This window comes from Coturnix japonica, chromosome 38 (assembly GCF_054131305.1).
Source record: "Coturnix japonica strain WE chromosome 38, WE-NBRP24, whole genome shotgun sequence".
Lineage (NCBI taxonomy): Eukaryota > Metazoa > Chordata > Aves > Galliformes > Phasianidae > Coturnix > Coturnix japonica.
In genome coordinates, this window is record NC_140700.1 from 3,378,246 (window position 1) to 3,391,108 (window position 12,863).

The 12,863-nt window shown below is 50.5% G+C and overlaps 1 protein-coding gene across 1 annotated transcript; it reads left to right on the plus strand.

Moving 5' to 3' along the window:
• Positions 1–1,019: 1,019 nt before the first annotated feature.
• Positions 1,020–12,829, plus strand: SLC60A1 (solute carrier family 60 member 1). The gene is made up of 10 exons (XM_015884938.3): positions 1,020–1,420; positions 4,332–4,530; positions 4,606–4,845; positions 7,333–7,501; positions 8,079–8,194; positions 9,011–9,184; positions 9,953–10,100; positions 10,723–10,793; positions 10,984–11,104; positions 11,728–12,829. Exons 1-10 carry the CDS (start codon positions 1,191–1,193, stop codon positions 11,790–11,792), a joined length of 1,533 nt encoding a protein of 510 aa, XP_015740424.2. The 5' UTR covers positions 1,020–1,190; the 3' UTR covers positions 11,793–12,829.
• Positions 12,830–12,863: the final 34 nt, after the last annotated feature.

A 12,863-nucleotide genomic window follows, 5' to 3' on the forward strand; every position in this document is an offset into this window, starting at 1 on the left:
CTGCCCATCTGTTGCCCTGGGATTGATCTTTGCTGAAGATGCTTCACATCTGACCATCCATAAAGGGTTCACCTCGTTGCTTGGCACCACCTGGAAGCAAGAAAACAGAGCTCTCCAAGTCAGAGTCCTGTCAGCAGGAGGGATGTGGTCATTTCAAGCCTTCAGTTTCCCCATTGGTGAACCACTTAACAGCATTGCTCTATCTCTGGTAGCTGAGCTGCTCTGTGGTTCCTTGGTTTCAGCTCTGAGTGCCCAGCAGCAATCAAGGCTCCATCCCCCACCTGCTGTGTTGTGCTGCCCACACTCAGTATCTGCCCTCCTTACCCTGAGAGAGGTCACCTGCAGATGCCACAAAGGTGGCACAACTGGGACTGGGATGTAATTTGGATTAGCTAAACATTAAGCTATGTCCAGGTGGAAATGAGCACCTGTAACCCGGAGCAGCATTCCTTACATGTGGGTCACGGGATGCTGAGCACAGCTGTGTGGTTCTGGCACTGGGGCAGCTTTACCCACAGCTCAGCTCCAGCAATTCTGCATTGCCTGGAAAGAGTGAGCTAAAAATTGCAGTACTTCCCCCCTAAAGTAGGTGAAATATTTATAATCTCAGCCTCTAGAGGAGACCTTTTGCGTAAGCATCAGCTGCTCCAGCTCCAAAATGCACACACTCCCACAGCCCATCTCACCCTTCTTATCCACAGGAGGGGCACAGACACCTTTAATTGCATTTGTCTGGAGTCTCTGGCTTATTTATGGGTACGGCGCTCAGGCTGCAGAGTAAAGGGTTTTAGTGGCTGTTTCTGTTGTGTTGGATGCAATGTGAGCAGTGAGGCTCGGGAGCTGCCCACCTCTTTCTGGGTGACACGCTGCTCCACCCCACCTCGAGGCGATGCTGGGGGTGGCGGTCCGGACGGTTCTCTGCCCCTATAGGGATGCTCTGAAGTCTCGGGGGGCCCCGGGTGGGTTCCGTACCGCACCGCCCGCAGGAGGAAGGCTCCGCCCGACCCCGGGAGGCGGCGGCGATCCCCGGTCCTGGAGGCGGAGTTATCGACCGGCGGGTTTCGGAGCCACAGCCCGGAGAGGAGGAGGAGGAGGAGCGGGGAACGGGGCGGCGGCGGGGCCGGGCTGGCAGCGGGGCCGGGCGGTGCGGGAGCCGCATCTCCGCGGGCCGCCCCGCGCCGCCGCCCAGGATGTGGTGGGACGAGAGGGTATCGGCTCGGTTCCGAAGGAACCTGCAGCCCACCTTGACCTATTGGAGCGTCTTCTTCAGCTTCGGCCTCTGCATCGCCTTCTTGGGGCCCACGCTGCTGGACCTGCGCTGCCAAACGCAAAGCTCGCTCTCGCAGATCACCTGGGTCTTCTTCTCGCAGCAGTTCTGCCTCCTGCTCGGCAGCTGCCTCGGAGGGGTCTTCAAGAGGACGTAAGGGCTGCTCTGCTCTATGGGGTGAGGGGGGCAGCGCTGCTCCCTGCGGGTCTATGGGGCTCAGATGGGTGCGGAGATGCGGGACGGAGGGATGGGGCTGCGGAGCTGTTCCGTGCCTACCCGCGTGGGACGGGGACAGCGAAGTTGCAATGAGAACTTCCTAGAGGATGTTTTCCCAATCATAGATCGAAGGAGTCGAGGTGACCCGGTTCGATAAGCCCGGGGTCGGGAGGTGATACTGGGATAACCCACCCCGATCCCATTGGGTAAATAACGCTCAGGGCTCAGCCCTAAAGGTTGTCAGCTGCGTTTGGTCCGAGGTGTGATGGACAGCCGGGCTGTAAATCAGCTGATTATTTACACTGTTGGTTAATTGTTTGGGCTGTGGTGTCACACACACCTCCATGTGCGTCTCCATACGTCACACACATATATATATTTAACAGGCATGTAAAGGAATCTTGCATAAGTGCTTCACTTCTGTAAGGCACCCGTTTGGAAACGCTTCCTTTTAACTCTTGCCTCATGAAGTGAGTGGGAAGTGTTGGTTGGTAAAGGTGGCACTGGGGCACCAACAGCTGTTGTCCCAGTTCATGAGCTGTCCCAGCTGCTGAATGTGGGGCTGGAGTCGTGGAGCAATATGAGTTTAGAGCATAACGATGGCCCAAATCCCTCTGCAGCTCACTGTCCGTTTTGGTTGCCAGGATGAGCTCCAAAATTCCTGCTGGCTTTCAAAGAAGAAACTCACTAAAAACACAGCCGGTGCTTGCAGTGCTCAGTGCCCAGCACTGGGATGGCAGAGCAGCCCCTATGGTGCAGCTCAGGCTCACAACGTGCTCTGCTCTCTGCAAACTCGTGCTTGGGGTTTGCTGAGCTGAGGCTCAGAATTCAACTTCTCATGTGGTGCTGTGAAATCATTCCCTTGCATGAGTGGGGATGGGGGGTCTGAGGCTCGAAACTCTGCCTGGACTTGGAATTCACAGTAGGAGCTTTTGCTCCTGGTGTTGGAACAGCCTGAACTCATCCTATCGGCATTAATAGAGGGATTTAGGGGGGGGGCTGCCCTGTGCTGGAGCCCTGCACAGGCTCTGCCCAAAGGCACAGCACAGCTGGAGCAGGAGGGGTGTGAGATGGCACCCCCCCCCCCCCCCAACCCCCCCTCATTTTCTTAGGGCTCTGGGTTTTTAATTATTGCTTTTGCAGAGTGGAATTAACCTGATGGTCGTTTGTCTTCTTGATACAAGGGATGTAGAATGCACTTCCTGAGGTCTGGAAAGCCATCCTTCAAGTCAGAGGGTGCAGCAGTGAGCTGGGAGTTTGTTGGCATTGATACAGCACTGCATCTTATGGAGGTCAGCTTGGACCTCTGGGTGTGGATCCTCTCTTGGGTTGCAATGGAGCCAGGTGTGCTGAGTGCTCCAGGAACTGAGAAAAAGCAAGATAATCACTTTCACAATCAGTATTCATGCTGAAAAGCAAAGGAGCTTCTGTGATGCTACCGACCTCATTTCAAACTTGAGCACCTGGGACAGGAGGGAGCTTTGCTGGGGATGCAGGGCCAGGGAGGTGCTGGGTGCTACATCATGGCACTACATCTGGGTGCCCTTCAGAGGGGCATATCAATTTCACACCATGGGGATTTGGAGTTCAGAGCCACTCTGAAGTCCTGGAGTGTCTCCTTTGATCTGGTTTGTCTCTTCAGATCCCCCCCAGCTCCTGTGTGGGGCTGAATAGTGCCCTCAAGAGCATCTGGGTGCTGTGTTGGGGGATGGGATGACCCTTTAGTGTACCCCCAAAGGCAGCGCTGGGTGCCCCAGTCTGGGGGTGTGAGTGTGTGATGGATGTCATACAGCTGCAGGCAGTTTTTGCGCTTTTGGGAACATCGAAACGAGCTGTTCAGTGCTTTATAAAGACATCACATTATTTGCAATTAATATTTAACTCCAGTAATGAGCGTGGCACCAGCAGTGCTGGGCTTGCAGGAGAGGTGTCTCATGGATGTCTCAGTGCACATTGCTCCATCACTCCCAGCCTCCCTACAGGCTCAAGGCTGCTTCCTTCCCATGCATCTCGCTCCCTTGCTGCAAAACCCCATATGGGATCACTGGGTGCTGTTGGATGGTCAGTATTTAGGGCTCTACAAACCATGGAGTCCTGCAAGAGGGAGGCTACGAGCACCTCGTGCCACCGGCTGATAAGGAGCAGCTGCCCTCGTGCTCTTCCTTCCCATGCTGCTGAAGCACAGCACAAGCCACAGGCAGGATGTGGGAGGTTGCTGTGGGTTTGGGATGAAGGAGGGCTGTGCAGAAGGACAGTGGTGTGCTTAGGGCTGAGCCATCCTGCTGCCCATCACTTCTGCCTCTTTGGGTGTCCCACTTGCTGGTCCTGTGCCCATGTGTTCCCCCAGCTGCTAATGACACCTCATTTCTGTGAGCTGTTGGGCTCCTCGCAGGCTGGGAGGTGCCTCTGCTATTTACTCACTGCTGGGACTCCCAAGTCCCATCTTTCTGCTGGCCTCAGTGATTCCAGCACTCAGCTGTCTGCTCCCTGTTTCCTTCCTTCCTTCCTTCCTGCCTTCCCACTTGGCAGCTCCAGTGCAGCACGGTGCCAACCTGGGCTCTGTTCTGCAGGATGCAGATGCTGCCCGTGCAGAGCACAGTGCAGGGCATGGAGGGAGAATGCAGATCCATGCAGGTAACAAAGGGAGGTCCTCATCCCTCTTCTGCCTTGGAATGTGCAGGATGGGTTACTAGAGATGGTTCTTCTTGAGCTATAAAGTGCAGACATCTCCTGCTGATACCTGTGCCATCAGCTGCCCTGGGGCTGAGAACACAATGTAGTGCTGTGGTGCAGATGTGGCTCTCATGGAGGTAATTCTTTCTTTCTCTCTTTCCCCTTCCTGCTCCAGGTTGTCTCAGTCATTGTTTGCTCTCTTCGCCTCATCCCTGGCCATCTCCCTGGTCTTTGCCATCATCCCACTATGCCACAACGTGGTGGTGCTGGCTGTGGTCATGGCAGTTGCAGGCCTGGCCATGGGTTGCATCGACACCATCTCCAACATGCAGCTGGTAAAGATCTACCAGAAGGACTCTGCCATCTTCCTGCAGGTGAGCACAGAGCCCATGACCGCCCCGACTGCGTTTCCTCCTCCTCCATGACCACAGCCCTGCCTTATCCCACAGGCTCTGCATTTCTTCGTGGGCTTCGGAGCTCTGCTGAGCCCCCTGATAGCCGACCCCTTCCTCTCTGACACCAACTGCATCCTATCCAACGGCACGGCCAACACGTCCACCAACCTGCCCCACATCCGCAAGTCCCTGGTGCCTCACCACCCGGGCAACCTGTCCCACTACGACCTGCCCATGAAGGGGATGGTGGTCACACGCGTCTCCTACGCCTTCTGGATCATGGCTCTCATCAATGTAAGTGGATGGGATCTGGGGTGTCATTGGTAGTAATGGAGGAGGTGTGAGGACAGATTAGATATCAGGGTGTCCAGCTGAGCTGTGTGCATGGCGGCTGCTGATGAGAGAGGAACAGGCACCAGAACTGCTGGGCAGTGACTGTGCAATGCAAGGTTGGATGCTCCCTGCCCAGCAGCAGCTTTAGTTACCTCTGACGCTGTGTGTGCTGTGGGAAACGTGCTTTTAATTACACCAGGGCATTGCCTACTTTGCCAGTCTGTCTTGAGCAAGATAATTGAGTTTTGGAGCATTTAATATCTGTTTTGAATGTGACCATTCAGGACACAGCACTCGGTGCTGACACCCCAGGGAAGTAGATGGGATGAGCGAGCTGTAGGAATGGAAACCAGGACCAGCAACCAGTGTTGTTATTGCTTTTTAAACGGCCCAAACCACAGCTCCACACCCGTATTCACAGCGCTGTGTGTATCCTGTATGGCTGCAATGATTCATTTCCATGCCTTGCTTTGTTTCGAGTTGAAATGTCTCAGTTTGACTTTGGCATCGGTGGGGTGTAAAGCTGACAGAATACTCCGTTTCGGTGCCATTGAAGCAAAATGTTTTTGCTGCAGTTATCAGATGAAATCCAATTGGATGAGTCTGGGAATGAAAGAAATTTGGCTGGGAGGAAAATTTGGGGCTTTTTCATCCAGATTTGGAATACTTTAAAATTCAGTTTCCCACAGAACGGAAATATCCTCATCCAAAAGGGGCTGGAAATTGGAGCAATGTTCCTCTATAGGGCCGTACTTGTCCTGATGGTGTCTGTACTGGGGGAGTGCTGGGCTGGGAGCAATGCTGGGATCTGAAATGGGAACTGGAGGTGTATCCACACTGAGCCGCACAGTGCAATGAATCATTGAGCTTATAATGATTAATAACCTGCAAGGGGTGAGGGTGATGTCTCCTTTGGCTCTGTGTATGGGGCTGGGATGGGGCAGTGTGGGCTGTCCCAGTGCTGGGTGATGTGTGCCCAGGCAGCGTGTTGGCACTCAGCTCTGTTTGCTCCTCTCCACCTGCCTGTGTAATGAGCAAAGTGCTTCCCAGGACACTCTGTCCCTGTGTACAGCCTGGGTTCAAGGCCAAGCTGTGCCACAGGGTCACAGCTTTTGGGAATCTCCTATTGGAAAGAGCCAAAGCTGAGAGCCATCAGTGACCAGCCCTGTGGGGTCTGGGCTCTTGTGCACACAAGACACCACCAGCTTTAAGATATATGGATACAGAGCAAGGGAGCAGCTTGCTTTGGAGATGAGGATGCATGCATGGTCCCATTGGGAACTGAGGACCCCAGCACTGTGCCCTCCATGCAGGCATTGAGTGCTCCTGAAGTGCCTGGAGCTGTTATCTCTATGGCCAGTCCCTCTGGTTTGTTTTTCTTCTTCTTTTGTGTGTGTGTGAGGTTTCTTTCTTTTTTTTTTGCAAAATTTGCAATTTAGAAGAATAAAATCTGGTCCTGACCTCCGGAAGGATTAGAACTATCAAGCAAATGCATTTTTCTTCCATGGGACCGAACTCACTGTTCCTATTCCCATTGTTCCCAGAACAATGAAGTCCTCATAAATGAATTCAGGCGAGAGAGGCGGGTGTAAGGGGGGGGGAATTCTCCATACATTTAAATAACGCCACAAGCCAACAAAAAGCAGGAAATTTGGAGCTCGAGCTCACACTTGCTCACAGACATGGAGAAAACAAGAGCTGGGCGGCTGGAGAGTGAGCTGTCACTTAGGATTTCCTGGCTTTCTCCCCATTTGTTGCAGAATAAACAGCACTGGAGGAGGAGGCTGCTCAGGGGCAGACCCAGCTTTTCATTTACTTCCCTCTATTTTCATTCCCCTTAACAAAAAGAAAGAGCAGTCCCTCTGGGTTTGCAGGCACCACCAAGTCGGGGTGGGTGCAGGGGGTCCCAAGGGCAGGGCTGAACTCACTGTCCCCATGTTTTGTCCCTATGTGGGGATGCTGAACACTAGCACAACCCATGCAGTGCTGAGCATGGGGTGTGGATATCATGCAGCCGTGGATCAGAGGGTGCTTGCATCCCAGGTCCTGCAGCATAGGCTGGGCTGAGGGGCTGTTTGCAGCTGTCTGGCTGCAGCCGTTGGCCTGGGAACCAGCTCATCTCTTATGAGATGCTGAGCAACCCCTGCTAATGGCTGGAGATGGGCAAAGCAGGTCTCAGAGCAACTTGCTTGTTCCCCACAGTTTCAACCAAAGGATTCTCGTTCATATCTCTCTGCTCTCCATAGGCAAAAACTCTTTTACTACTAATCTTTGGGTAGGGGTAGATGTGCATTGATGGAGTTGGATGGTGAGGAACGCAGAGATGTGGCACTGAAGGACGTGCTTAGAAGGGATGGGTTGGGCCCCCCAAAATGCCCTTGTGAATGAGGAACTACAGTTATTTGTGCTGTGCATTGCCCTTACCTGCTCCTCTCTGCTCCTCCCCAGCTGCCGGTGCCCATCGCTGTGTTCTTCCTGCTCTACAAGGAGCGCATGGTGCCGTGCTTCAATAGCAGCAGCCACCCACTGCTGTCAGCAGACGAGCTGGCGATGGAAGCTCGTCCCGTGGAGAAGGATGATCCATCCACCTCTGTGCACAGAGCCCACGCTGCAGGAGGTGAGCTGCAGGCACCTCGCTTATGGCTCTGGGGAATGGGGTGAGCTGAGGGAGGAAACAGCCTTCATTCTGAACGTCTCCATGGTGGTTAACAAGCGAGCTTAATTGCTATTGTCTAAGGAGAAAACTTTCCAAAACATACATGAATGGAATCCAAAAGTGCCCAGATGATCCCATCGGTTTGGTGCTCAATTGGAGATGTGTTGAGGTGCTGCAAGGAATGTGATTAAAGCTGTGGGTTCTCTGGTGTCCAGTAAGGTTGTGTCCATCCAACAGCACTCCCCTTAGCTGAGGCATTAAGTGCTTCTTTCCTCAACCCAGCTGCCCCTTTTCATGCAACCCATTGGAGCTTCATGTTCTTCTCATCTCCATCCTTTTCTTACGCACATTTGAGAGCAATCCTTAGGGAAGCAGGATGCTCTGTGCTGGCAGAGGTTACAGCACTGCATGTTGTTCACAGTCCCTATGAATCCCTGTCCTGCAACTGAGCACAAAGTAAATCCCCACTGCGGGCTGGCAACTACCCAGCCCTAGGGGGACCTTCCAGCTAAGTTTGCTTTGCATTGTGTTTCACCAGGTCACGATGACTTATTTAGCTGCTGCCAAAGCAAAAACTTCAGAGGGGCTTCTTACACCTACTTCGCAGTCCACATCACTGGGGCTCTTGTTCTCTTCATGACTGATGGGATCGTGGTGAGTTCAGCCGACAGAAGGATCATGTCTGAGCAAAGCTATATGGCTTCCTTCCTTCCAAATAGCTTATAACAGCCTATACCCAGAGACATCCATGTGTCCCCTGTGTGCAGTGAGCTGGACCTGATGCAGCAGTCAGGTTCCCAAGGTAGCTCATTAAAAGCTGATGGCTCTGGCTGACACATTCCCTGCTTCTTGGGAGGATTGCTTGCCTTCTCGTGGGTGCTGTGTTGTTGCAGTTAGATGGCTACTGCTCCTCTCTTAGCTTAGAGCTGGAGTTGTGATGGTGTCCTTGCAAGTAAGGGTTCATAATGTTTATCCAGATGAGGAAGGCTCATTTGGCTGCTGTTCCTACAGACAGTTTTGTCTCAGTCTAATTGTGGTAAAATACAGCTGAGTCTCACTAAGGCCTTAAATAGGATCTGGGAAGATGAGTGGGGTTACACCAAGCAGCTGTCACAGACAGCTCTAGAGCCTCTCTAGGGCTTCCATCTTCAAGGCTGACTGACTTTGAGTTCTTGCTGTGAGATGTGTTCAGAGTATGCAATTCCAAGACAGTCCTAAGGGGAAAGAGAGCATCTCTATGGGTAAGAGCTTAGCACGCACTTTACCTGGTGCAGCTGTTCAATGGTGCCCTTTTAGGTGTCTCAGTCCTGTGTTCTACTTCTGTCTCCAGCTGCAAACCATTGGGAATAAGGCTCATTGAGGTTCAGTAGCAAATCCAAAGACAGGCTCTCCTCAATATTTAAGGACAGGTTGAAGTTAAGGTTGCAATCATCACATCACCATGACGTGCTGTTCTGTTTTTCCCTACAGGGAGAGTACTCAGGCTTCATTTACAGCTACGCTGTGGAAGAGCCTCTGTCTGTAGTGCACAAGGTGGCTGGTTACCTGCCCAGCCTCTTCTGGGGGTTCATCACACTGGGCAGGCTCATCTCCATCCCTGTATCCTACCGAATGAAGCCAGCAACCATGGTCTTCATCAATGTGGTAAGGCTATTCCTACCTTCCTCCTTTTTGCCTCCAAGATGCTGTCTAGTTTTGATGCCAAACCTGGGTTAAATCTGCACCAGGTAGTGTGACAAGCACACCAACAGGGTGAGCTGCATCACTGTCTCTATGTGATTGTGACTGATGTGCAGGAGGTAGCTGACACCTGCAGCATGGCTGTACTGCTTTACTAGTTGCTTTCAGAAACTTCAAGCTCAGAAAACCATCTGCCAGCTTCATTTATTTTCATATCATCTTCTCTGGCATCCACGGGGAAATCAATGTGCCAGCCGTGGGGAAAGGAAGGCAGCTAGATTGGAAGTTCTCTGCTTAGACTTTAGTGGTTGCCTCCTCACTTCCTTTTAAAGGCAATAATATCACCCAAGGACAAAAACACACTTATATTTCATGCAGTGCTTGCGAGTTGGTACTGCTGCATGTAGTCACACAGAGCATCTCTTGGCAGTCGTTCTATAGCAAATTCAGTTTGAATTCAATTTCTTTGCAATCCAAATTATTCCTGTATATATGCAAACGACCACCACCAGAACCTGAATATTGAATAAAGATATCTTAAGTTGGTATAGAAGAGCTCCCTCTGCTGCCTCCCTGTGCCATAGTTACCAGCACAGCTGGGGTGTTCTTGCTATTATACTCTCCAGCCTGCTGAGTAAGGTTTGTTAATGATTGAGACTGCTGCCTTCATAGTATTTACTTAATTTTAATTCAGCATTTGCCTTCCTGCTGACTCGTGCTTGTTGCTTACAGGTTGGGGTCCTGATAACCTTCCTCCTGCTCCTGATTTTCTCCTCCAGCGTTGTCTTCTTGTTTGTGGGGACAGCATCTCTGGGTCTGTTTCTCAGCAGCACTTTCCCCAGCATGCTCGCCTACACTGAGGACATCCTGCAGTACAAAGGTGAGTGGGGATCTGGGCAGGCCTGGCAGACTCTGAAAGCAGGCAGGCATTCAAGCCTAGAGCTCAGGTACTGTGACACCCCTCCTGCTTTAGGGATGCTTAGGAGGATTGGAAGAAAGGTCTGTTTTTTGAATACAGTCTTCATTCAAGCTTGTAGTTGGCAAAGCAGACTGTACAAATCCCAGATTTGCTGCACTAATAACTTCCACAGGCAGAGATCCAGACTGCTTCTTATTTCCTGCAGCTTCAGGGCTCTCAGACAAGAATGTCAGTTCTGAAAGCATCATCCAGGTTATCAGTGAACTGAAAAATCCCAGAGTTTGGCCAGCTCCTATAGGAGGTCTCAGCTAACCTCAGCCTCTGGGATAGCGATATAGAAGAATGAAAACCTTTACAGCAAGAAGCAACAGCACCACTGCTGGTGGGGACAAGTGACAGAACAGATGTTTTTTGTCTTCAACTTTTTCCTTCCTTTACTCCCACAAGTCGGCCACACGCTTAGATGGAAACTTCCACTGAGTATTTCTCTGTCTCATCCAGAGAGGTCTGTGAAAAAGCAATTTGAAGTAGCTGCAGGCTGGACCTGCTGGTTGTCACTATCACTTGTGCCGTTTCTTTTCAGGCTGTGCCACAACTGTGTTAGTGACAGGAGCTGGAATTGGAGAGATGGTACTACAGCTGCTGGTGGGATCGGTGAGTGTGGGCAAAGGGAGAAGATGAAGAGTGCCAAAACCTGCCTGAACTTCACTAGAAGTCTTAATCCAGGTCTAAGGCAGCCGCTTGCCCTGTGTTATCAAAAAGCAAAGTCCTCACCAAATGCCAATTAGGTATTCAAATGCTATGATGACAGGTCTGATGCTTTTTCTTTTCTCTCCAATCGCAGATCATACATGATCAGGGCAGCTACAGTTTCCTGGTCTGTGGGATGATCTTTGGAGGCTTGGCCTTTACCTTCTATTCTTTCCTCTTGTTTTTCCACAGGATGTACCCCAAGCCCTCATCAGGTAAGAAAGCACCGGCACTCAGCCCTGCTTTATAATAAGAGGAACAATGGCATATGCATCAATACATAAGCAGGGAGCAGCACTTCAGCAAAATGAAAGGAAATGTTTGTTTTACTGCTGCTTCCTGTCCCCTCTTCCTGCCTTGACTTGCCCACAAAGCCTTGGCAGCCACAGCTCAGGGTTTGCTTTCTTTGCTGTTGGAGGAGCAAGGAAAAAAAAGGATATCACAGAGGAGCTACAAAGCAAATAGGATACGAGCTGTGCTACCACTGCTATGCTACTGCATAGCTAGCAGGAGCAAGCCCTACCAGGGCAGACTGCACAGGGCTGTTCCCTGGTTAAAACCCAAGGAGCAACTGTCTGCCATCCAAAGGGGGCTGTCAGGCTCTTGAGAGAAGCTCCAGTGCTAAGAGATTTCTCTTACCTGCTCTATCAGTCTACATGCACTATATTCCTTCTTTAAGCACCTGTCATGCAGGAGAACTGCATGACAGGCAAATAACTAAACCCAAGTCACTGGAAATTGAGGCATTTCTTCCAGGATCAGCAAAGCAAAACAAGTGGGATGGGGTGGATGATAGAACTGGCACTTTCAGATGAAGTAGCTGATGTCCATTTTGCAGATATGGATGCTGTCTCACCTGACAAACCAGCAGTGATGGATGATACCGGACAGTATCAGCGCTGAAGAAGTGGCCATGCCCTGGAAAAGCAATAAAACAGCACACAATTAAGGATGATTTCGCACTTAATGACTAAATCATGCAAGTTTTCTACAATCAAAAGCACACTAGATAGATTGGGTAAGTCAGAATCAAGAAAACATCCTAGAACAACACGGCAAGCTCAGCACAAGTTGCCTGTGCCACATGGACCAAAAAGACTGTAAACATCAGAATGACCCTATACCCAAAAGGCTTTGAATATGGCAGGGATGATGTTGAACTCCTGCAAAGAGCTTTCACACAAAGAAGGTCTATTTGTTCCAGATGAAGGATTTTGATCATCTCCTGGCTTAAGTCATTGAACTCGACAGGTTTTTCTTCTGGTCTGTGAAGTACAGGAGGCCTTAAAAACGCACAGCACAATACTGGCTTATAATTCCTTCTTGGTGCAACACGGGAATATATGCAATCACCATGAATACTTCCAGAATAATTCCGCCATTGGTAGAACCCACCAAGTGCACAGTGGTAGCAGGATCTATCTATATTTGCACAGTTGATTCTTGTCTAATACACAGTACCAGACACATTCACTAAGACGGTGTCTTATTCAGCATGCTGGGGCCTCTTGATTATTACAAATCATTAGCTTTATTTTTTTGTTATTAAGAGTCAAGAATGAGTTACGAGTTGTGATGGTTTGTTTTGCTTTAAGTCATTATTTTAGCTGCTACAGTTGCAGTGTCTTTTAGGGCAGTTTTATTTCTAGCTTCCAGTCGAAGCTTAAACAGAGGTATTTGGGAGCCAGACTCCAGCTGCTTATTCTGTGCAATACTTACTATAAAAGGTGCCTTCTGTAAGGTACTTTTATACCCCCATGCATGGCCTATTACAAGCAATGAAGAAAGGACTGGCTTTAGGAGAATGTAAAGCTACATGCATCTATTTCTTCAGTGAGTGATTGGACATGTACTTTTTGCTTTAACTGCTGTATGTGGATGTACATATGTACGTGTGTATATAAAGCTGTGTTTAATTAAAGGTGATTTATTGATTGCTAGATTCTCAGCATGACTGGACTCAGGTGACTAAAG